General features: G+C 42.4%; 1 protein-coding gene across 12 annotated transcripts in view; it reads left to right on the forward strand.

Annotated features, from left to right (window-relative positions):
* LOC119011037 (adhesion G protein-coupled receptor L2-like) overlaps nt 1–25,806 on the forward strand; it is a 93,504-nt gene that overhangs the window by 50,011 nt on the left and 17,687 nt on the right. For 8 of the 12 annotated variants that reach the window (XM_037083783.1, XM_037083784.1, XM_037083775.1 and 5 more), the window contains 9 exons: nt 736–1,536; nt 10,431–10,733; nt 12,886–12,986; nt 14,843–15,028; nt 17,659–17,697; nt 21,008–21,191; nt 22,772–22,894; nt 23,183–23,388; nt 23,799–23,972. In XM_037083783.1, the coding sequence (XP_036939678.1) occupies nt 736–1,536; nt 10,431–10,733; nt 12,886–12,986; nt 14,843–15,028; nt 17,659–17,697; nt 21,008–21,191; nt 22,772–22,894; nt 23,183–23,388; nt 23,799–23,972 (2,117 nt within the window). The remainder of the gene's footprint in view (nt 1–735; nt 1,537–10,430; nt 10,734–12,885; nt 12,987–14,842; nt 15,029–17,658; nt 17,698–21,007; nt 21,192–22,771; nt 22,895–23,182; nt 23,389–23,798; nt 23,973–25,806) is intronic. The other 4 variants (XM_037083779.1, XM_037083781.1, XM_037083787.1 and 1 more) reach the window with 1 other exon arrangement.

Consider the following 25,806-nt stretch of genomic DNA (forward strand, 5'->3'; position numbering starts at 1 on the left):
TGAAAGGGAAAACAAGAATTCACTGTGTCCCTTTTTTTTTTTATCCTGAACAAATCAATTTAAAAGCATCTAAATGGGAATCTTGCCATGACCTCCCTCACCCATCAGTGGTTTCTCCTGTCTCAGAAGTAGTGAAAATCCTTTACCACTGTTGTTCGATCTATCCCCCAACCTTCCACTTTCATTTTACCTCTGCTTTGCTGCCGCCACCACCATCTACAACCTGTTGTTCACTCTTACCACAAGACGTGAAGTATGTCCCCTTATCATTTTGGTTCATGACCTCAGTCATGTGAGTATGCATGTGCAGTGTGTCCATCTTCCCAGCAGTTCATGTGGCATTTGAAGTCAAAGACATGCTGGTATTTACAGAAACAGTGTGACCACTACTTCTCCCATTTCCCATGTCTTTCATTTGCAGGATTTTTACCTTTTTTCGTTCACATTTTGTTTTGTTTTGTCCCTGTTAGGTCGTAGCAGCAGACCCATGAGATGCAAGCTCTCTTAACCTTACATTTCTCATTCTGAATAATCCTTATGACGCATTCATTGTTTTTTCTTTTTTCCCCCCGAATCATTAGCAGTAGCACAAAAGCGCTAGTTAAAAGAATCCTCAAAATTCACAGTCCCTGATCTTTTTGTCAGCAGCGAGAATGATGTGTGTCACATGTGTTGTGTGTGTTTCAAATATTTTGCCTTATTTGTGTTTTGTTTCACTCTCTTCTCTGTCACTAGTATTCATTTGTCCCGGGACTCTGAAGGGCGTAGGAGACGCCACCTTCCTGTTTGAGGCAGAGCAGCAAGCAGGCTCATGGTGCAAAGACCCGCTGCAGGCCGGTGACAAAGTCTTCTTCATGCCCTGGACGCCATACCGAACAGACACCCTCATCGAGTACGCCTCTCTGGAGGACTTCAAAAATGGACGCCAGACGACCACTTATAAACTGCCACACCGCGTTGACGGGACAGGCTTCGTAGCCTATGATGGTGCTATCTTCTTTAATAAGGAACGCACTCGCAACATTGTCAAGTTTGACCTGCGCACTCGCATCAAAAGCGGCGAGGCCATTGTCAATAATGCCAATTATCACGATACCTCACCTTATCGCTGGGGCGGCAAGACGGACATCGACCTGGCGGTAGATGAGAGGGGTTTGTGGGTGATCTACGCCACGGAGCAGAACAATGGGCGCATTGTGGTCAGCCAGCTCAACCCGTACACACTCCGCTTTGAGGCCACATGGGAGACGGCGTATGACAAGCGGTCCGCCTCCAACGCCTTCATGGTGTGCGGTGTGCTACACGTGGTGCGCTCGACCTACGAAGAGAACGAGAGCGAGGCCAGCAGGAGCCAAATTGATTACATCTATAATACCAAGCTGAGCCAGGGCGAGTACACCGACATCCTCTTCCCCAACCAGTACCAGTACATCACCGCTGTGGATTACAACCCCAGGGACAACCAGCTGTACGTGTGGAATAACTTTTACATCCTGCGGTACGACCTGGACTTCGGGCCGCCCGATCCTGCAGAAGGTGAGAGCTGCGCCAGCCTTTCTCTTTTGGTGGTCCATCAATCATTCGGCAGTCCCTCTATTGTTTGGTTGCAGCGTGGCATGTCACAAATGGTTGCCTTTTAATTTAGGATGCAATTCAGGTGTGATAGCTAAAAGAGGGTCGTGTTAGTCTTGGGGAAAAGGCTCATTTGCAGACAGAAATTACAGATTCACCTTAGAATGAGGGATTGCTCCCAGTGGTATCACGGCGCCTCACAAACACATTTCTTTATTACCATGAAGCGAGCTGAGGCACTCACTCCTGCTGTAGTTTGGAATTCTTTAACCTCAGGCCTTATCCAAAACCAGTCTGAATTTATAATTTTATATTTACATTTATAATATGTGTTTATAATGTGTGTTTGTGTGTGTGTATATATGTATATATATGTATGTGTGTATGTATATATGTATGTCTATATATATATGTGTGTGTGTGTGTGTATGTATATGTGTATATATATATATATATATATATATATATATAAATAATATATATAAATAATATATATAAATACATGTGTGTGTGTGTGTATAGTTGGGAATACATCTGAGAAGTATTGTGTCAGTATGACAGAGGCTATCCTCTCCTACTTACCTAGGGATTTCAAGTTGTGTTGCCATGGTTACCTAACAGAAGCCATTTTCTATAATAGATCAGAAGATAATCGCCATCCTATTGTGGCATAATATTTCTAAAACCACCAGGCTGAAGTGTGTGTGAGTAATGCACCACATGGTGAATCAGGGAAGAAGAATAGCAGGAAAGAGAGATCAATTACAGTGAAGGATCTTGTCAGGCTGTTAGGGGGCTTAAATTAATCTGTGAAGTGCTGAGAGGCGACATACGTGACATGAGACTGGGACCTTACATTAAACTGATGATGGGCTTAATTACCTGACTGCACCCCACAGAGCCGGGCTAAGTCTCCTGCATGAAGTGGGGAAACAAGGAGCTTGACCCAACGTCACGGCTCAGGTTGCCCCCGAGCGCTGGTCTGGATTAGGTTATGATTTTTAACTTCTGGAAATTCATGCCAGGGGGAAATCTGAGTCTTGACCTGTGTTGTCGAAGGAAGGGGAGGAGGGGCGGGGGGTTGGTGTTGATGTCTCAATGGCGGCTGTGTGCGCCTGAACTCTGGCCTCTTGTCAACACGTCTGTTTCTTTTTTTCCTGGAATCTCCCGTGGCATGATAACTTGACACCCAAGAGGTCTCCAAGTTTGTGTCTGTTTTGCTGAACAGCCGCCAGAGCCCTCAATTAAGAGCATGTTAGAGGAAAGATATGAAAAATGCTCAAACTTTAATGAGTTCGCCATGCATGCAAACTGCCTTCTCAACTGTTCACGTCCTGATGTATGTAAATGTAATTAACAAGTGAATTATCATAATTACCCTCCTTGTCTCAAAAGAGGCTCCAAAAGAGGAGAAGAGGAAAGTGGCCATCACAGAGCATTTCCAATGAAGGGTTTAATGTGCTCTCTCAGCTACTGTAATGCCTCAGTAAACATAAATGCCACATAGGCTTAGTGTTGCCACTTGCTGCTGGAGCAGTGCGTTTAATTCAAGGAACCCAACAGAACATAGCTGTTGATTTCCCTCATTATTCTGAGGACCCGCTCTCCTGCCACTGTTTTGTTATTGGGATCCAATCAGAAATGCGTCCTTGCTGCAGAACACGTCACTTTGGATCATTAAGTGTGTTTTGTGGGAACATTTTGTGCTCAAGAAGGAGAGAGGAGGCATCTCGAGATGCCTCGACCAGTGACGGCATGCCGGGCTTTCGTGGATAGCACTTGAAAATAATTGGTTCTTGTTTATTAGGGTTTTTTTCAGATCTACACCTTTAACTTCTTTACTGTGTAGCTATTAGGATTTATTGCTGCCCGTGATATGGCGTTGAATTAAACAACCTGTTCTGCAGGGTAATCTAATGGTGCTGAAATAATGTCTCTCTCTCTGAAACTGAGGGGCACTTGAGGCGTAAAGGAAATTAATTGTGCCCATTAAGATTCATCGACCACAGAGTGAAGTTACCTCGAACACCAAACCCAGTGTATCTTCTCTCCTTTGTAGAACTCATGTAACACAATGAGCGTCTGTGTCCTTTTCTGTCAGACTCGTCAACCTTGGCTGCGAGGCTCATCCCGGAGAAACGCTGAAGTGCCAGCAGGATTAGAGGTTTTATACTAAGGGAGTTTTAGGAAAGTGATCAAAGCACCAAAATAATTGAGCTTAGCAACTTGTCTTTATTTCCTTTACCTTGTGTAGAGCGTTTGTAACGTTGCGGGTTTCTTAATTCTGGCCCTAGCTGACATGATTAGCCAAGATCATTCCCCGCATTGATCTTTCTGCTTACTGTTCCAAACAATTCACACACATTTAAAGAAAGCGCCTTTTCGCTGCTAATGCATTGTGAACACAGAGCGGCGTTAATCAATAGTTAGAGAGTCCACCTCCTCAGAGGTCTCTCTGAAAGAGGTGCATGCCAATAAAAAAACACATCTAAGTGCCCGATGTTACACAACTTGGAGGGACACCGGTAATGTATTCTCTGTGATGTGCACAGGCATTAACTGATTTCAGGCCAATGAATTCAGAAAAACCAATCAGAGGAGCCAGTAATTGCCGAGAGCATTTCAAACTAACAAGGGGAGAAAGGAGAAAATTAATTTGTCTTTGAGGTAGCATTGATCTGAGGCCTTAAAGACGAGAGGCATAAAATTAATGGCTTTGTCCGAAAAGGCTTTGCCACTCAGTGTAATCTGGTCGCAGCGAGCACAAGTGGGCTCCGAGCTGAATTGAAATGTCAAGGAAAAAACACTATTTCGTATCCTGCGTGCAACACGATAGAGACCTTTTCGTCACAAAGCTGAAGCCATTTTGTGGCTAAACCCAGCTTTGCTCCTCGCTGCTCCTTGGTTTGCTTTTGAATCCCTGAACGACGCCTCCAGGTGAGCCTTCAAGACCGGGGACATTTATAGATGTATCATGCGCTAAGCCTGTGTTCCACCCTCAGAAGCATCATCTTTGGCAACCAAAATAGCGGCTGAGGTGAGGGAGTCTGGAGATTTGCGAGAGCTGTAATTGTTCCGCTGTCATGGCGAAAGCTGGCGAGATTATGGAAGGAAATTGTTTAAGTGGACATTACGGGCGAAGACAGAGAGGGAGGGAGTGAGAGAGTTTGGCCCTTTCTGTCTGCACATATATCTTCCTGTCTGCGTGTGTGAGCCGCTTTGCCACCTTCCTCTGATTTAAACCGTCTAGTTGTGACCGCGCCATGTCTGCTGCTCCACAGTGCTCAGTTTCAGGCCTCATAAATTACCCGGCGAAGACACAGGATATGTCCGGCAGAGCTTTTTCTGTCTACTGCTCTTTTAAAGAACAAGTGCCAATAAAGCGGCGAGCCCTGCAACACTTTTCTCAATGGCTTGCGTTTGTTTCATTTAGCAGAAATAATGACATATTCTCCAGTGCTGGATAAGGCACATGATGTGTCTCGTGGCCCTTTACCTTCCATGCCAAGCTGTGTGCTCCCGTCACGTAGGCCGAATGAAGCAGAACAGCATGAGTGCATATAAACAGCCTAATGTAAAATTCATGTCTTGTGGGATTTGTCTCTCTGTCATTAATTACCAGCACTGGTTCTAGGCAAAGGGGGCAAAAAGACCAACTGTAGCTCTTAGACAGTCCTCTTAGACAGCCTTGTTATTGAGTCAAGATAAAAAGCATGGATATATAACACACATGGAGTCACACCATGTCTTATTCACTGAGGTATAATGGGCATCATTAGTGTGGTAGGAAGCCTATTGGTCTTTATTTAGCTAAAGCAAAAGTCTGACATTTTTGGCAAATGTCAGATGTTTGTTTATATAGTAGAGCGTTGCAGGAATGAGTTCTGAAACCTGGAAATAATTTACGATTTCTGAATATATTAGAAGTAAAGTTAACACAATACCTGAAGAGGTTTTCACATTTTGCCCTGTGACATGAAACACATAAGCAAACACCTCACATGAGAATTTTTTAAGCGTTTCCATTTCTTGGCTGCTAAATATGGACTGAACACACAGACACCATTCCATCTTTAAAGGCGGCTTTAGTCTACATCTACTCTCCAGCTTGTAGATCGATCAGTTTATAGTTAAGTTTGTGTAGTGTAGTGTAGTGTAGTAGGACGCTTAGTCGTGGTGACATTTAAGTCATGTGACTGCAACGTAATTAGTTTATAGCCTAACGTAATTAGCGACTGGATATAGCCTTTAATTTACTGTTTAGTGCATTGACCACGCTTTCTTCTTGTACTTGGGTTTAGACTTGTTTAACCACAGGATCTTTTTAATCTATTTTTACATGTGCTCGTAGACACAATGGGATTGTGATAATTGCGTACATTGCCCAACACTGGTAATTAGCATGTTGCATTTTGTTTGCTTACAGAAAGACAATTTGCTGCTGTATGTGCTGCACGTTGTTGGCTGTGAGCAGTTGTCAGGCATCCAGCGGAGACTTCAAGAAACTTGATGTGCCAGGAAACAATCTGATACACAACCCACCATAAAACATTAAAACATGTATTTTGTTTTATTTTTTGCATGATTGAACAAACAAGGTGGCTTTTTTAAGTGAGCTCTAGATGTGCTGATAGTTAGATTTTGTTATCTTTGGTTAACTGTTTCCCTCTTGTTTAAATTCTGCTGGATGTAGCCTTAGATTTACCCTTCCTTTTATTTGCAGTGCACTTTTCTTGTTCTTATGTGATCATAGTGCATTGAAAAGAAAGTACAGGCGTAGCCATATTTTGCATTTTTCATTTGCATTGTCAACAGGAAGTTGCTTCCCATTTAACATGGTTTAACCCCCCCGCTGCAATTTAAGACAGAGTTCTTTGCTCATTTGTTTGCATTATGCAGCTGAATCAGGTGCTTCTCAGTTCGAGGGTAGCAAATTTCACAGACAAACTAAAGAAGACAAGAGCACACTGATTGATTTTGCAGACTTTAATGGTGTAAACATATCCAGCTAAATTAGGGATGATTTTGAACAGAGCTCTGCCTATTCAATATTTCCTTTCCACTATATGTCTGTCTGTTTGTTTTTGCACTGGGAGGATTAGCCTTGTAAGTGATTCATTATCACAAAATGAAGCCACTTAAAACAGCTTGATTTGGCTGCGAGTTATCTTCCCTAATAGCGGGTATTAGACAGCTTATGATCCATTTATCCTGGGTGTTTGTGTGGACAGGTAGGTAGTTTTTATTGCTCTGACTCTATGTGTGTAATCTGAGATTAAAAAAAAATTAAAAAAAACTCTCTTTAATGCTTTGGTATGTGCTGCAGAAGCATGGACAAACAGAATACCTACGCTTTGGATCATCTGATTATGGTTTAATATTTTTTGTCATCTTCCTCGCAGATACCTAAAAGACTCTGGGGGGCCATAAAGTGATAAAACTAATTCTCTTTCATCTCTGATGTCTTGATTGATGAGCTCGGATAATCGTTTTTCTTCCTTTTAGCTCCGTTTTAATTTACACACTCTGTTTAGACGTGGGTGACGGCCATTTTTCAAGTGTTCCATCTCGAACTCTTCCATTATTTACAAGAGGTATTATTCAGCATATGGCAACAGTATGCCTTTGGTGTCAGATTGCCCATAAAGAGTGACTTCACTGCCTCTTGGGAGAAATGGTAGCTAATTGGTGCAGCCCTCTCTGAGTTGAGTGCTATCAGAGGACGCAGCTCTTGCTGGCCGAGAATTTGCTCTCCACAATCAAAGGAAAATTGCAGCGCGCCTGGTGCTCTGGCATCAAAATAAACCCGCGAATACGTCGACACCCGCCAAACGCATTTTTGTAGTGTTTGATGGACGTGTCGTATGTTTAATGTTCTTGATATTCCTCACAATCGCACTCTGATAATCCTAATCACACTGACTGAAAACATCCACAAAGATTGTATCTTGTCTTTGATTGAAAAAATAAAATCACTCAGTCGACATCTGAGTGCCCCACCTAATTAAATCGAGATGATTCTGCCTGAAAGACTGAACATGAGAGACGGTGACCAAGTGTCTCATCGCATGAAAGGAGATATTTCTAATGGTGGGAATGAATGTTAACCTGGTGCTTGTACAGAACATGTCATCTAAATATTACTCAGGTTTATCTCGGTTGGATTTTGTGAGTGATCGCTGGAAATTGGGCTACAACTAACAATTATTTTTTAATTGGGCGATTTCTCTGCCAAATATTTTTGCAGTCAATCAGTAAGAGAAGAAAAGAGTGAAAAACATCACAGTAGCCAAAAAACCCCAAGGTGATGTCTTCAAATTGATGACAAAATCCAAAGCTTAAATTTACAATGCAGAAAATCCTCACCTGATTGTGAAAGCTTGATCTAGATTTATTTGATTTTTGCTAGAATAACAATTGATGGATCATATGAGTCACTGAACATTTTTTTATGGCTTATTCTACTCAAGTTAGATATTCCGCGAATTATAAATGTTTCGAAACACTCAGTAGAGCCCCTTTTTGTACTCTTCATCTTCATCAATATTCATGTATTATTCACTGAGAAATTAACAAAAATGTTGAAGAAAGTGAGAGAAAAAAGTCCTGGATCCATACCAAAGGTTGCTGGGGTCTATCGGGGGCCGAGAGCCATATTCTGTCCAAGTTCCGTGGAAATCCTTTCAGTAGTTTTTGTGTGATCCTGGTTACAAACTAACCAACAAGCATAATCCATGAATGAAAAAAAAAATCATTGGTCGCAACAATAGAAAGATATGAAGATCTTTCTATTGATTGAATCACTAATGATAATGTGTGCTGTTCCACGTTGTTTGCATTTGCCAAGATGACAGAGAAACTTTTGGAAAAGATAAATAAGGCCAAGACCGAACAAAAGATGTCTTGATTGTGTGAGCTGAGATGTGGGTGGCACAGGGCTTTGGACTCCTGAGGTCTCAGGAGCAGGTTAATCAGGTGATGCCAGCATGCTGTTACAGGCAGATGCATATTAAAGCTTATATCAGTCGGTGGAGGAGCAGAAGTTTGCTCAGGTATGGAGAGGTTTAATAATCTAAAACCCAATTACGCTTGCCCTGGTATTGCATTATATGTGTATATTGAATCAACGGAGTCAGCCTATGAATCATCTCAGTTTTCCTGAGTCAATAAAAAAAAACATCTTCACTGGCAATACAAATTTGAAACACTTCTTTTGAAACTTTTTTAAATGTTGCGTTGTTGCACTGTTATGGTGTTTAGAGTACTTCATGCATTTAGGAGATTAATGTTATTTTACTTTTATCAGATTAGCAGCTATCTTCCAAAAAAGTGAAAAGAGGGAGACTGAAGTGATCCTGTTTCTATTAAGAAAAAATTCTGATCATCATTTTCTTGGTCTGTCTGCTATTTTGTAGGTCATTCTGAACATGTTTCCTTGGAGCAATTAGGAACACCTTCATAGCTGTGGGTGCTCACAGTAACCACACTTATCAGCTGCTACTTTTTGCAGCCATGCTGGCCTGGCCAACCTGTTAATGTCCGGGTGACAGAAACACAATGACTGAATGAGTGTAAGGGTAATTAGCCAGGGCTCCTGCCAGGGGAAAAGGTCACTAAGTAAAATGTCACAATTCAGCCTCACTGTAGGATGGTTTGAGGTTTATTTTTTTAATACAGCGCATCACAGGAACACTGTTCCCTCCCCGCTGTGGCCTCCTGACCACGTCGCCTGATATAAGCTTTGTAATAAACTCAAATATTCCACTGGAGTGAAAAAAAGCAAACCCGCTGACTGGCTGACTCGTGTGAAACGTGAAATGTGGGCTTTGTCACCATTCTCTCTCAGGAAATGGAGATATGTGTCTGATGATGGAGTGTCAGATAGCATGATATTGCATTTTTTTCCCAGAAGCACCAAGGGAACCAACACTATAGTGCCTTTCACATCAGCAGACCTCATTGTAGGAAGCTGCATTTATCTCCAAGTACAATCAGGTGGTTGTGGGTAAAAATCTATGATTGTTCATGCAGGATACTATTATATCCATGTAGACACACACACACACACACACACACACACACACACACACACACACACACACACACACACACACACACAAACCATCCACTGTGTTTCCTGTTTTATTCATATTGGCTATTCATACTGTATAAAATTTATAGATTTCCTATTTCTGTTCTCATTCTGTAGTTATCTCCGGGCTCTCAGCAGCAGATATCCATCCGTGCACACGTAGTGGTTTTAAGCAGGAACACACCTGAGCGATGAAGCAAACACGAGTGCCTGTGCACACGTGCATGTGCACATTCACACATAGATTTGCTTCGCAGGGTATGCGTGGATTGAATATAGTGGAATTGCATTATTGCTGATGTATGATTTTTGCTTGGAGCGGTGTGGTTCTCCTTCCACACACCAGCTTTATCAAAGTGAGAAAGATGAACAAGGCAGGAAAAAAGTGAAATGCAGCCAGGCTTTGTCTTCATTGTTGACATTTAATCAGCCCAAGGTACTGACTCTGTTGGGAGGAAATCACGGATATGTCAAAGGATGCCACCGTCACTGCTTGGTTTATTTATGGGCATAAGTAAACCAAAAATAACAAGAGATGGATGCAGTGTTGCATTGGCAAGTTTGCCTTCATTTTGTTTAGTGCAAGAGCAGAAAAGAGGTGGAAGCTTTTATCTCTAGGAATTATGGGCAGCAGTAACTCCAGAGACACCAACGAGCCAAAGGACTCAAAACAGTAACAGTTTCCCTGCTGCTGGAAACAACGGGAGTTTGAGCCAAGGGCATTTATGACTCCAGCTCTAACAGCCCCACTCTTCTCTCATTCTAGTGCCAACCATTGAAGATTTCTCCGTCTCCCCATCCATGCCCAAGACCACCTCAGTTGTCACCACCACCACTGCATCCGCTGTGAAGGGGCAGGGTGACACAGTCACAATTGGAGGAGCCGATCCAAGAGAGGGGAGAGACCCGTTTGAGGACAGTCGCAGCCCCGGCACAGCGGAGCCCACCGTCCCTGAGCTGCCACCAACACCCAGACGCTTCTGTGAGGCGACCAGGAGGAGAGCCATCGACTGGCCCCAGACCCACACTGGTAGCACTGTGGAGAGGCCCTGCCCCAAAGGGACCAGAGGTAAGACCGCTGTCTGATGTTTATGATGATTTATTCGATTTTTTTTAAAACACAACTAAGATTTGACATGTTTAAAAAAAAGAGAACATTTGTGTGTTAAATATGTTTTATTTCTTGTTAATTAATTCCCTTTAGAGGGGGTGCAATGAGGCTAGAAAGATTTATTCTAGACTTTGCTAAACACCTCTGAGATTTAGCTTTGTTTTTAGCACACAGACGTGGAAGCAGTAGGCTAACAATCTCCTCACCTTCCACAAATTTTAATTTTACGGAGTTTATTTTCTGTAATAATCCAGAATCCCATTGAAAAATCCCATTTGCTTTTCGTCTGGAGAACCAGGGAGATGCTGACGTCAGAGCTAGCCCTCAAAAATACGTCATCCCTGCAGAGCTCTATTGCCAGTCAGCTTTACACACACACACACACACACACACACACACACACATACACACACACAGATATCTGATTACAAGTAGCCTAGTTAGCTTATTAGTTACAGCAGTTGTTTTTTTTTTTTTCCGTGGTCAAACATTTATGAGTCATTACAATCACTCAACCAGATTATTTTTTTTTTCTTTTCTGGTCTGGAATCTGATTTATCAACACAAACAGAAATGTACTGAATGTCATTGATTATATAATCGTATGATATCAGCCCGTTGCATAATAGTAAGCATATGCATAGGAAAAAAATAACTGTATATAACCACCGTGATGAAGAAATATTGTTTTGCACTCTTTGAACAGCCACGCTCAGAAAACCAGCTGATCCCAGAGCTGTGTGAGAACTGATCTAATTGCTATGTAAATAGTGGTCAGAGAAGAAAGTCTTATTTTCTTCCAGCTCCGTCAGTCCTTCCTGCTCATCTTTCTAATATAAAATCAGTTCAATATTTTCTGATGTTAGGCCACGCACCATACACTCTGGTTATAGACAGGAAGTTAATGACAATTTAATGGAGTTGGAGCACCTCCGTGTTGCTGCGACGCACAAGGTCAATAACATTTGATTGTATTACCGTGTACACGATTTTCTGCTATTTTTTCACCTCGTATAAGTCCATCTATTTTTAATCATCTTGATTGCTCGCTACTAAGCTCTGCAGGGGGTAAACAGGGGTGGTGTTTTTCTCCATTACCAATCAAACATTTCAAAGAGTCTCAGAATCACACTTTCAGCATACAAATGATCAGAAACAAAGCTTCAAACATGCTGAAAACAAGAAGTGAAAATGGCACTTTATTTGTGCTTATTTAGGTGTTAACATGCTGATTCCATCTTTGCTTCCGTGTGCCAAGTGTCTGACATTTATGCTGGGGGGGGGATATCATGTTTGATACAATAGCATATTGTGCATTGTTCCTGTTTTAAAGCCCATTAATTTGAGATTGCAAGGAGAGAAAGAAGATAAAATGCTGTTTGCTCATTTCATACGTAATAAAGCACATAAACAAAATGATGTTTGAAGTTACAAAATGGAAATCTCTACCAAATTCTGATGACTGCAAATTGTCTTAATTACATCCAGACAGTGCACTCACCGTTCTTGCTTTTAAAATCACTACTGCGGCGAGGGGGGGACATTGTGTTGATTGCAGTTGTACCATTTCAGTTGACAATGATACTCACACAGGAATCTCTCACAAGTTACCTTAACACCCCATCACAGAGACTGACAGAGCTGTCAAAATATAAAGCAGGGCTATCGGAAGATGAAAGCCAATAAGAGACAGTGTTTTGACTGTGGGGGTGAAGAGAGAACGAGTCTTGTATTACATATGTTGTCAGCAAGGAGGCATTCATTAGGAGATATCTCGTATTTTATTTAGACATGTATACTGTGGGAGCATACAAAGTGTTTAGTTGTCTGAAATGTTTGCAACAACAAACCAGAGTCCATTGTCAGATTTATACAAGCTATGTAGGAGCCTGATCGTGTTTTAGCATCTCTTATACAACTTTGTTTTTTTCGTGCAGACTGCACAGACCTCGCAGGCTTTTCAAATTGTTTGGAAGTGGTTGTTCCTGCCGAACAGTTAGTCTCCTGCACCAGGGAGTCCGTGTGAATGAGGGATCAGCAGGAGAAACTGTATTTGAGCAAGGTTTTGGCTTCCCTCCAACTGCTGTGTTTATATTCTGTGGTACTGCAGGCATCGCCTCCTTCCTCTGCACCGTGGCAGGGACCTGGTGCTCCAAAGGCCCGGACCTCAGCAACTGCACCTCCCACTGGGTGACTCAAGTGGCACAGAAGGTAAAGCAGGAATGTGTCAATTACAAAATATAGCAGCGAACCAACGGGTTGCGCAGGTAAAATCAAACATCGAGTGGCAGTTTGTGACCTTTTTGTTTGGTTTGTTTTTCCTTATAGCAGCATAGAGCTTGCTCTTTGTGGTGATGAAAATATTTATTTTTTCATGTGTAGCTATGATACAGAGTGGGAGCAGAAAGAAATGAGCTATCTAAAACATCAGGAGTAAATGCCAAGTTCTGCAGTCAGTTGCTGAGAATCAAAGAGCTGGAGCCTCTTTCTTCACTGACTCGTCTTCTTTGATGTTCAGAGTCACGCAGTTAGAAATCTAATGTAGATGCCCTGATAACAGTGTTGGTAGCTTGAACGGACCGTAACGCAACTCAAACAGACAACATATTGTATTCTAAAGTAGATTTTAGTAGGTTTTTTTTTTTTTTTTCTCTTGACCTGAAAAACACCTTCCACACAGCAGGTACAGACAGGATTTTAGCAGAGGGGAATACAGATCTACTAATTGTAGCCAGGTTTGTGGAAAAGTGTGGAAAGTATACTGCAAAAAAACAGGCAGAATCCACAGCACATAGCTCAATGTTTGAGTGTGACTGCGGTTGACATAGTTTTCCAAAGATGCAATGCATCAGCGGAACCTATAGAAGCTACTCACAGATGAACAAAACAATGATGGACAGTGGCGAGAAAGCTTCAGACTGATTCAGGCATGATTCCAAGATGGCAGCACATCGGGATCATCAGGAATAGGTTTACATGCTTGAGGGCTCAAAAAAAAAAAAACCATATCAGTTTTCTCATACTGTCTGTCCAGTCTAGCAGCGCCGTCTGTCTTTTAAACCCTGTTTGCTGATTTCAGTTACAAGTTACTTTGCACACTCAGATTATTCAGTGTTGTTAGGCTATAGCTTGTGAAACCAATCACATCGCAGGACATTGAGCAAAACCACAGAATTGTTTTTTTTTCTTCTGCAAACTGGACACAAAAAACACTGATGCTGATTATCAGAAAAATGCTGATTTACGGCCCCAGTAATCGGTCCGTCCCTCCTTTCAACCATTGCCAGACTTGTACTGACACAGGAGAAACCTTAGTTATTTATTTGTATTTTTACATAATTGTTCATCAACAGAAAACATTTATAATTGGCTGATAACTGATTGTATTACCACTGGGTGTCGAATATAATTTAGATGCAGTTGCCAGCAACAGTGGTTTTTGCAGCCATTATGCCACCGGATTGCAGACGCTTCTGTAGTTCTTTTGGAGATATTGCAGCTGTCAGAAAATTTCTTGTATCTCTGACTTGGAATTACACCTCGGAGGCTGGATGGTATGAATGTTTCTCCCACTCTGCCTCTCATAATTATGGCCTGTATGATAAGACATTAGCTGCATTAGCTTTCTCTTTGTCAACTTTAATTGGCAGTGGAATTCCAAGGTTGCTTTTTAATTGATGTCTGTGCATGTGTGGCTTCATTTCCTCTTAGTGCAGGACAGAAAAGCACATTGATTTCTTGTACACTAACAGAAAAAGCACCACACGATGAATACTAGTACATAGTATAGACTGAGTAACATTCGTATGTTGGTTGAAATCAGGTCACGATTCAGTCAAGGCAGGTTCATGCTATTATATTTCCTGCTCAATATGTGATCCCTGAGTGTTTACATTCATGCTGCGCACAATGACTTTCCTTTCATCTGAACGTGCCCTGTTATAATGGATCATGACTCTGCGGTGTCTGTGGGAAACATTATTTCAGCTTCATATTGCAGAGCCATCTCAGGACGGCTTCATTGACGCTTCACTGACACCCACGTTTTCCCCCATCGCCGTTTTTAGATTCGAAGTGGCGAAAACGCTGCTAATTTAGCCAATGAGCTGGCACGCCACACACAGGGCCCGGTGTTTGCCGGAGATGTCAGCTCCTCGGTGCGCCTGATGGAGCAGCTCGTGGATATCCTGGATGCTCAGCTGCAGGAGCTCAGGCCCAGCGAGAAAGACTCAGCTGGACGCAGCTTCAACAAGGTACCGTAAAATCTCCTGTCTGCCCTAGACTTTGTGTCCCCCTCCCCAACCCCCTTCGGCTCTGCTCTGTGTCAGCATGACTCAGGACAGTCATTAGCAGGACACCTACAAACACACACAAACAGATGCATTCACTAACATGCACACACTCATTCATGGGCACACACACACGCGCAGACACAGTCTCAGGTGAGGGGGCTAGAGGCAGGTCTAGCCCCGAGTGGTAGCTCATTCCTCTGCGGCTCCTTGGTAATTACCGGCTTTGGGAACACAGGCTCACCTGGCAGTTCTACCTTAAAGGAGCTAATGGCCATGAGCCCCCCACCAACACAAAAAATAACTCTTCATTGCTGACAAGTGTGGAACTCTCCCCTGGAGCTTCTGCAAGCACTCTGCGAGAAAAGAGCAGACCTAAGACGCACCTACAACTCTCAGCTGCTGGCAGGCCCATGGAGAGATGAGTGACAGTTTGAAAAATTACATTGTTATTCAGACTTGTCTCGACAGCAGTTCCTTCGTAAACAAGGTGATTTTCACTGAAATGACGCCTGTCGTTTGTGCCCTAATGTTCAGACAGCTACGTTTGCTATTAGTGCATTTGAAGATAAGAGTTGAAATGTTTGTCACTTTAGTGCTGATCGTGTTGGAGCATGCGATTGGCTGATTACAAGCAACAATGACAGGAGTTAAGGAACCATAAATTTGACTTTTCAAGTTTTATTGCCTTCACTTGAAATTATGTAGTACTACTCTTCAAACCAGGCTGCTGTGTTTTTAATTTTTTTCTACCGTTCCAGGTAGCCATGGCTTCCTCCTCATATCTCTATGATACTAAACTCTATTAGCAGAGTTGCTTTAGTTCCTGCTGTGAAAATCACGCTTGCATTATTTTTTGTCAAAATTGCATTACTGCCACTTGTTAGATTCAGCTTAATTACAGTTGGACTTGAAAAGTCTGCATGACGATAATGCAGCTCTTACAAAAATGTATACATGCGTTTACAGTACACACCCATGACCTGAATACTTTTAAACCCACATATACATGTAACAAATGAGTAATCAGCATAACGTTGGAACCATGTGTCAGACAGGTAAAAGGCACATGTCCTCAGGCAGGAACTGGCGGTTGATTTGTATTGCAGAATTATGTAAAATAGGCAAACATGTTAATGTCTGCTGTGATTTTCACCCTAAATGTTTAACATTCATAGATATCTAATTAAATACTGGGGTATGTTTTTAATTACACATCCAACAGCGACATCTCAGAATAACTGCCGGTTTTGCATAAATTCAAGCTGTTAATTTTTTCTTAATTTTGTGACACAACAGAATAAATAGGTCTTCATCTGAAGGTTAGTGAAAGTGTGATTATATATGAGATATGAAAACATCAACACTGGATGAATTAGATGTATAAAATAAACATGATGAAAAAAGCGAGTAGACTCATTGTAAGATAGCATGTGAAGCAGGAGATTCCTTACCTGAAGAGTGGCTCGACAATACCTGATCATTTTGTTTCCACTGCTCTCTGGTGGTTAAGCCCCTCTGCAGTGATTTGGGACCTGGTGACATCACTACTGGGTGTGGTTAAAGACGCAACAGATTGCACCTCTGACCACACCCAATGAGAGGTGAAACAGAGGGCCTGGTGTCACTCTTTGATCGCATGCGTACTCCTAACAAGCTGTTAAGAAACCTAGTCGCACATATATAAATGGCCAAGACATCAACTTTTTTTTCCAAATCAGGTTTTGCCCTGGTTCCTCTGCCCTGATTAAGGAAACTGTCTCTTCTCGTTTACACGGCGAAGAAATCAGGTCACTGCAGAAAGCCGCCCGCAGCTGTACTAAATGTAAACGCGTATAAGACAACTTGAGTTTCAAGGTTTTTCATGCTATAGAGAAATCAATGGAAGCCAGAAGGGTGCGTACGATGAAAGAAAAAAATACACATTCAAAAAGCATACAGCATGTATTGTAAATGAAAGAGCACATCAACAACACACAACAAGTAAACACTGGTGTCTGTCAAGCGCCCTTTACTCGGCTGAAGAAACATTTTTGGTTCAAAGTGTGTGTTAGAGTTATGATGTGGAGGTTTTAATCTGGATACGAGCAGCATTTTTCATCGCTTTGTTTTCCAATTCTGTGCGGAGCAACAGTCTGTGGTTTTCCTCCGGATCCACTCAATTAGGAGGAGGAGGCGACTTATTTAATGCCAAGAGACCAACAAGGAGCTGGTGCTGTGTTATTCTCTCCATACCGTGAAATACAAATGACCTCATCCCACATTGTTTATCCTCTCAATGTATTTTAAAGCATCACTAATGGGGAGCAGAGGAATCTGTTCTCAGCATTTTTTTTTTTTCCCCTGTGCGCCGCCTTGCATTTTTCATCTCTTCACCACCCGTCCATTTTCATATTTAGAATTCAGCCACCGTTTCTCCTGAAAAGCATTTAGCGCTCTTGCTTCACTTTAAGGTTGTCGTTTCATACACCTGTGCCTTTTCGTTTCTCTCTGTTGAATCTGTAATTCATGGTAAGTAGCATGATTTTTAATAATGCCTCCGGTTTTCTTACTATCTGTCTTTTCTGCTTAATCCTCTTGTTGTGTGGAAAAAGCTTCAAAAAAGAGAGAAGACATGCAGGGCGTACATGAAGGTATAACTACCACTCTGTTTCGGAGCTGTGTTTCGTGTTTTTACTCCCGATCCCTAACGCCTGACCGGCAGCATGCAGCGCTGTCTGTCTCCACGTCCTTGATTGTCTTGTGACAGTGTGTGCCTGGTGAACTGCATGAACATGATAAGGCTGCTGCCTCGCCTGACTCAACTGTCTGTTCTCCTGTCTTTCTGTCCATCTGAGTATGCCGCCGTCAATATCACTCCATCTTTGCCCTGTTTTCTCTCCCCTCCGTGTGCTATCACTCGCGCATCTTTCTTTCATTTGTCTCTCGCGTTCTTTTCTTGCTCCCCCACTCGTTCTGTCTCTACATCCCTCTTGTCGGCTTTTCATACCTTGTGTGAATAATTGCCTTCCCACGGTCGTAATTGCACCTCCCTGTCAGCTAGAAGTGTGATCAAAGTGGCAGTGTGCTCAATTTTCACTTGCTTACATTGTACAATTTCTAGTCTCCCTTGTCCCTTTAGCAAGAAAAAAAAAAAAAGAAATCCCGTCTCCCGTTGCAGTTGTGTTTTATCAGCGATATTAATTTCTGAGCCCATTAATATGTTTGTGTTCCATTCTGATTTTTTCGGCTTCTCCTGCAGACATTTTGCTTTTCATGTGCAGTGGCAGGATTTATTGCCTTGGGTAGGTTCTGCTGAAAGACAAGAGCCTGGTGTAAACACTCAGGAGGAGATGCCTTTCATAATACAAATGATCTGATTTTGTATTTCTCTGTGGGTCTTGGGGGATCCCTAAAGAATGAGTTGTTTTTACTTGAGGTCTCATTTTACTGAGAGAAAAGGGCAATGCCTTTCCTTTTAACTGATTTAGAAAGGTTGTTTTAGCCATCCTAGTGGCTCTGTGGATGACGACGTCGGCCGGATCTTCAGTACAACCAGTTGGACTAGATTGAAATATGTTGGATGGATTGCCATGGAATTTTGTTAATCGGTTTTTGTCGTTGTGCCCAGAGGATGAATCAAGATTCTGGTAATCCCCTGACTTTTTACTGAGCTGCCATAATGAGGTTGACATTTGTGGTTTTTAAGTCCCCATGAAATTAAAATTGATGTTTTTGTGTCACATATTTCTTGGTCTATATCTCACGTATACACCAGTACCAGTTCCGACAATGGCATAAAAGACATTTTTAACTTTGAATGCCACTTTAGAATTAGAAATCTTCTGTAAAATGGTAAAAAATGTTGATGACTCATCTTGCACTGAGGGTGTCCAGTGTATAATGTTTAAAAGAAGGACGTTGACAGAGTAGCGTGTTTCTGTGGACCGGACCTCAAGGATAACTGTGCAGAACTGTGCAGAATAACTTGTTTCAAAATGTAGTCTGATTGTATGTAGACTTAGGAGAAAAAAATCTTCTCACTTGATTTATTGTATCACTAAACAGTTTCTTGTTTATTTTGTACCTTATGGCTCAATTTAGAGTAAAATGGACATTAATCCTCGTTATGCTTTTGTCCATGGCTGACTTTGATCGCCAAGTCACGTTACCATGGCAGCCATTAATCAGGATAGTGGTGAAGCTACATAAACGCTCCCCAGTTCCACTCTCTTCTGCAAATTTGGTCACTTCTGGCCCTGAAAATCCAAGATGGCGACATAATGCAAACTCAAGGCTTTGTAACACTAATCCAGATGTCACAGTTCTAACTAGCAAACGTTAGCACGCCGACACGCTGCACTTAGAAGGAATATGGTGATTCAGAGCTGCTATAATGGCTGCTAGCTGTTGGTCTTGAGGTCGCCGCTGTTCGAGTGTCCATCGAGCTCCCACCACGTGATACTTTAACAGAGCCATAACGAGCCATAGGGGCTCCCCTTTCAGCACCCCTGTGATTTGTAAAGTGACCTCCACCCAAGCGAGAATTAAAGAGGATTCAATCAGAACATAGATCCCTTCTGTGCGACACATATTAGAGACAGCAGACTTTTTTTTTTTTTTTTCACCCTTTTGGTTTTCATGGGCCCTTTGAGGATAGCTCACCAGGGGGAGAAGAACATTTAGTGTCTGTCTGGTTGTAATGGCTCCGACCCTGTAATAGCCACTAGTCTTTCACATATACACACACACACACATGCACACACTTAACTCCCATCATAGTCACAGCTCACAAGCGTCTAGTTGCCTGCAAGGTCAGGGCCACAGAGATTGATTTCTGTGCTCCGGTACAGAATATAAAGACACGCTGCAAGCCTTGCGTCTGGATACAGTCATCATCACTGTGGTTAATATGAGCTCAGTGGTTAAATGTTGCGGTTAATCATATATTGGTGCAGACTTGGGTTGATCCCCTTTCTTGTTATTCCAGGCGAACGGATAATCCTGTCTGTGGTCAATTAGTGTTTTGGATAATCATAGCTGTGACTAATTGGTACAGTGAGCAAGGGCTTGTTGTGGTTAATTACCGTTATTGTGGTGGGCCTTGCTCTGGTTAATGGCACCTATGGTTAAATTGTCACTCTGATTTATCACACCAGGGGTTGGCTGTAGATTCTGAATCTGGGATTTCTAGGAAGTTATCGACATTGTGGTTGATTGTGTCAGCAGGGAGGAGTGATGAACTCCCCCCATCAGGGTCAAAGGGAACTCTTGTTTTATCAACATATGATACTTGTGTGGGTTTTGTGGAATGTTTGGCGTACTTACTGCTTATCAGAAAGCAGGAAATGAAAGGATTGCAAATGAAAACAAGCAGAAATTTCCCCCTATCTCGACTCAGATGGCCACTCTGGACATGGCTTTCTTGGTAATGCCCCCTTTCCTCCTGGAGAATAGTATTCAAAAGCCCTCATAGGCAGATCCTGTTTGGAGAAAATAGGACTATTGTTCATGATAATTGTTGCTTTGGAAAAAAGCTACTTAAAACCAGGAACTGAGAATGCAGCATTGTAGATATGTCATTCAATGAAAGGAAAAAATAACATTTGGTTTGTATTTCTTTTCCCCCTCAAGCACTTTTACATTATTCAATGAAGGAAGTAGTCTAAAAGAAGCTTCCTCAGATTAGGCCTATGTCTTGTAAACAGAATTTTAAATAATACATCCTGCATTTTTTATCATCATCATTATTTTAGTTACCCTTGACGTCCTTGAACCCTCGTCTCATCAGCGGCAGTGATCTTGATATTTCAGTTTCAGTCATTGTTGCTGCCGCTGTCACTGTTGGCAATGCATGCCCTTTTTTTATCATGTGCTGCTCAGTCCCCTCCCATTTGTTATTAAACTGAAATTATGATGGGAGGAAACAGCACGCTGACATTTCACTCGTCTCCATGGATACAGGCAATCGTGGACACTGTTGACAACCTCCTGAGGCCGGAAGCTCTGAAATCCTGGAAAGACATGAATTCAACAGAACAAAGTCACGCTGCCACAATGCTGCTGGACACACTTGAGGAAGGAGCGTTTGTCCTTGCAGAAAACCTGATCGAGCCGGCGATCGTAAAAGTGCCTGCTGAGAATATCAGTAAGTTCCTCTCCAATAACTATAAAACTGATGAAAACCACATTTACACATCTGTCAGTCACAATTTATGATGCTGATGGTTGTTTTTCTTCTTCTGGCTTTGCACCATTTCTCAGCAAAATTGATTCAAACTGACTTCCGAGTGATTTTTTTTTTCCCCTCTTCTGGTACCTGGACAGCTATTTACCAGGAGAATCTCATTTAAAAAATGGCCCACATCTTGCTGACGTCACATTTAAAAGATTTAACCAAGCAAATTTGTCCTCACAGGGAGTTTATTAGCAACGTGATCTCATTCATTTAGGTCGCCTTTGTGCAGTGAACTGTCACATTTCTGCTCATATCTCTTTGCTGCAATGGTTATGGTCTCCGACTCGCCCTCTTTTGTCTTATACCTCACTGATTTTTAATCTTTTTCCTGCATCGTGCAGTCACCTCATTCAATATACGCTGCAAGATGAACTGTCCAGACCTCTTGGGGAAAACAAAGAAACCAATTGAATGGCATTGTTCCATTCATACAGCACTCTATCTGCACTCTCCGAGCCTTTCCCATTAAGTGGTAGTTAGCTAAGCTGATAAGAAACTAGTTGCTCTGTCTCTACCACAGGCGCTGATTAATACATTGTGTAATATGCAGTATATTGGCTACTTTATTCGCCGCATTCAGGCAGTTTTTATGAGCTTGTCGAGCTCTCACTTATCTGCTCAACGGAGATAATTCTCCAGCCTAGAAACATAAATACAACCACATAAAGCAAAACACACACCCTCGGAGAGCAGCTTACCTGACCTCCCTTGAAGCGTCGGAGAAAAAAATAAGAAAATGTGAAGATGATTGTTGCTCCTAATTAGCAGTTTGCCAAAGCCCAAATGGCACCCCCGGGCAAGCATCAAGGGCAAAAACGAGGGAGCTAAAAAAAAAAAAAAAAACTAGACAGAGGAGGAGAGAGAGCAACCAGAGAACAATTCCTCATCTCCGTCTGTCAGAAGCCATCTATCTGAGGAAGTGAGGCCGTTTCTGATGGGAGGGAGTGTGCTGATACGTGTGTCCTCCTGACCCTTCAGTAATTTCACACATCAAAGGGAGCACCACCCGGCAGCTGGCATACCGGAGAGAGAGGGGGCTGCAGGAATTTGGAGGATTTTCAGAGATTTGCTCGTCGAGCCCAGAGTTATCTGAAGCCACAGGGGAAAGAAAAAGTAAAAGTAAAAAGCTCAATGATATTTTTGATCCTATGAATATTTGACATTCATGCTGCAGTAGGCTGTGCGCTCGCGTTCGCTCATCCCTCTATTGCCGCCCTTGTTGTTATTTTTTTTGGCTCAGAGGCCTTCACAATGCCAACCATCAGCTTAGTGACATGATTTTTTAAGTGTACGACGCTCTGCAGGGTCTCGCCAATAAGATCCAGTTCTGTTAGGAGTACAATGAACCTCGCGTCTTCACACATACCCTGCTGAGCCTGAAGGGTAGGGAGCTATCAAACAACATGTGCTGCTTTTTAAATGTTGCCTATAACGCATCTCTTTCTCTCTTTCCCTCTCTCTGTTTGCCCTCACCTCCTACTGTCTCTCAGTGCTGGATGTGTATGTGTTGAGCACCGATGGTCAGGTGCAAGACTTCAGGTTTCCTCAGACGAGCAAGGGTGGAGCAACCCTTCAGCTTTCCTCCAACACGGTCAAAGTCAACAGCAAAAACGGTGAGAGAAATCCAGAATATTCCTCTTTAATCCTTCCCCTGGCTGACGTGTTTTTGGTCTTTCATGCAGGAGGATTTCACCATTTAGGGAAATATGCCTAGTCACTTTCTTACCAAGAGTTAGATGAGAAGACTGTCATATCGTACATTAACTATAGAGCTTGACGCGTGAGGTGGTGAGCTTATCTTAGCATAAAGCCTGGGAGCAGGGGGAAAAAAACAAGTAATGAAAAGATAATTTGTTCTTGTTTATGTGGACGCCTGATGGTTGTATCTTTGCTGGCTGCAGGTGTGGCCAAGCTGGTCTTTGTGCTCTACAAACACCTGGGTCAGTTCCTCAGCACTGAGAACGCTACGCTGAGGGGAATGGGCGACCTGAACAAACGCAACCTCTCCCTCACCGTCAACTCCCACATCCTGTCAGCCTCTATAACCAAGGAGTCCAGTCGTGTGTTTGTGGCCGACCCTGTGATCTTCACACTGGAGCACCTGGATGTAAGACTCCCCAAACACTGTAGAGCGAAAGATACTGCAAAGGCTGCACAGCCTTTTTTGTCAAAGGACAAATGCAGAGCTTTAATGTATTGTTGTAGAAAGAATTCAATCTTTATTATGCTATGTTCATCTGTGTCGCGTTTCACCTTGATTATTTTTCCTTTATTCGGATCTCATTCCTCCCTTTTCTTCGCACAATTTATCACATCTGACGATATATAAGCGTGCAGATACTAGCTGTTGAAACGAGCAGATATAAATCGAAACATCTGGCACACCACCATCCTGTTTCCCACTGTTACACATATGAAATATACAAGGTGTGTTTGTGTACAATCATGCATATTGCAGCACATGTTCATATATGATTAATATATATATTTTTTCTCTCTGCGTTTGTTTTTCTGTAGAAGGAGCACTACTACAATCCCAACTGTTCCTTCTGGAATTACTCAGAGCGCAGCATGATGGGATACTGGTCTACTCAGGGCTGCAAACTTCTGGAAACCAACAAGAGCCACACCACTTGCTCCTGCAGTCACTTGACCAACTTCGCCATCCTCATGGCTCATCGGGGAAATGTGGTAAGTGGCCCTCTCCGTGTGGTTTTGCACAAGCTATTTTTCTGTCTCGGTTAGTTGCTCTTCCGTCTCGCTGATAGATTTGTGCACACACGGCAAGAACAAGAATGGCATTTCAGTGGAGATAATTAGATTATTGCTGGAGGAGAAGGTAAGGGGCAGCAGGAGGAGGGGGGAGAGGTGGAGAGAAAGAAGCGGACTGTCACTTTAAAAGAGCGAGATTGTGGATCAGGAGAGGAGGTGCCATACCATTATCAGGATTAATTATATTTTACCTATGGTCCGTGTCTAATATTCCTCCATGCATATGTCCCGGAGAATCATGGGGGAAAAAAAATGCATAACCTCAGCTCTAATTTGTGTTTCCACCCCTCTTGAAGTGGTGTAGGATCCATTTGGCCGCAGAATGCAATTACAATCCAATTACATGATAAATATCATGTGTAGAAAGGACCTTGCCAGTATTAAATGTGGAGGATAAGTTTGTGGTTCATTTAATAATAAGTCTATACTCGTGAACTCTGTCCCTGTCATCTGTCTTAACCTCAACCTTAACCACAGCTTGAAACCAGAGCCCCGAGGCCAGGATTAGCCTCACACCGATTCCCTACACATCACCTCAAATGCAACTCCTGCCCTCAATAAAATTACAAATATCACAGGAGGAATTGCCTCACTTTCAGGCCGTCGTGTCCTTGAGTTATATTTTGTATGGTCTGGTCTGCTATTTCCACATTTTCCTCCTGAGAGTCTTGTAAAATGCTCACTTTTTAGACTTCCTGAAACACGACGTGATTTGACCCCAAAGGGAAACCGCATGCCGACGTCAAGCGGCATGTTCGTGGTTCTTTTTGGCAGATTTTTACAGCTGTTGTCACTTTCTGCACCCCAACCATGTGATCTTTGTTTGGGTCAAATGTCATCAGGTATGACCAGGTTTAAGGATAGCTTCGCAATCTTTCATGTCTGAGGACAGTATTCATATTCCCATGTGGGAATTGAATCAGTTTCTACTCAGTGCAGTTAAATTTGATTGAAAATATCCCTTCCTGATGTTCTTTCAGTGTGACTCTTTGCAGTGATAGGGGACAAAATCCACAGTGCTTGTTCAAGCAAAAATACATTCCAGAGTTTCCCCGAAGCTAAAATGAGGCTTCAGCAGTCTGAGTCAGACAAATAAAGTAGATATCATATAAAGTTACTATTTCTGTTCAAATTCCTGCTTTTGCTACTATTTCTCACTGCAGCCCAAGAAGGAAACACTGCGGAAACATGATGAGGGTTTTTGTAATTAAAAGACAAAACTTTGGAAGGTATCTACTTCATTTGTCACCTCAGACTGATGAGGTCTCATTTTAGCTCCGAATAGGGCTGCAACTAACAATTATTCCCAATATCAATCCATTTACTGTTGTGTTGTGAAAAATACTCATCATAATCTCCCTGAGCCCAATGTGATGTCTTCATTTTGCTATGATTGGTCAACCAACAGTCCAATACTCCAACCCGTCTGCATTTACAATCATAAATGGAAAAAAACTGCCAATTCAGGTGTTACTGATAGAATTTAGCCACTAAATGTCTGCGTTCCACGTCTCCTGCTTCCACTGAAATCACGCAACAACACAACTGTTGTTCGAATCATCTGCCCCCACAAGTGGTTGCTAGTTTGTTGCACTAGCAAACACTGCGAACACTCGCCAGCTATCTTTAGGACAGTGTACTAGGCACATGCTGTAGAACTCAGCCAGAAGACAGATACCACATGATACCAATGGTAATATCAGCAACGTACAGTATTAACTTGTATAAACAGGAGGACTGATTACGTAAAGGA

Source organism: Acanthopagrus latus, chromosome 21 (assembly GCF_904848185.1).
Source record: "Acanthopagrus latus isolate v.2019 chromosome 21, fAcaLat1.1, whole genome shotgun sequence".
NCBI lineage: Eukaryota > Metazoa > Chordata > Actinopteri > Spariformes > Sparidae > Acanthopagrus > Acanthopagrus latus.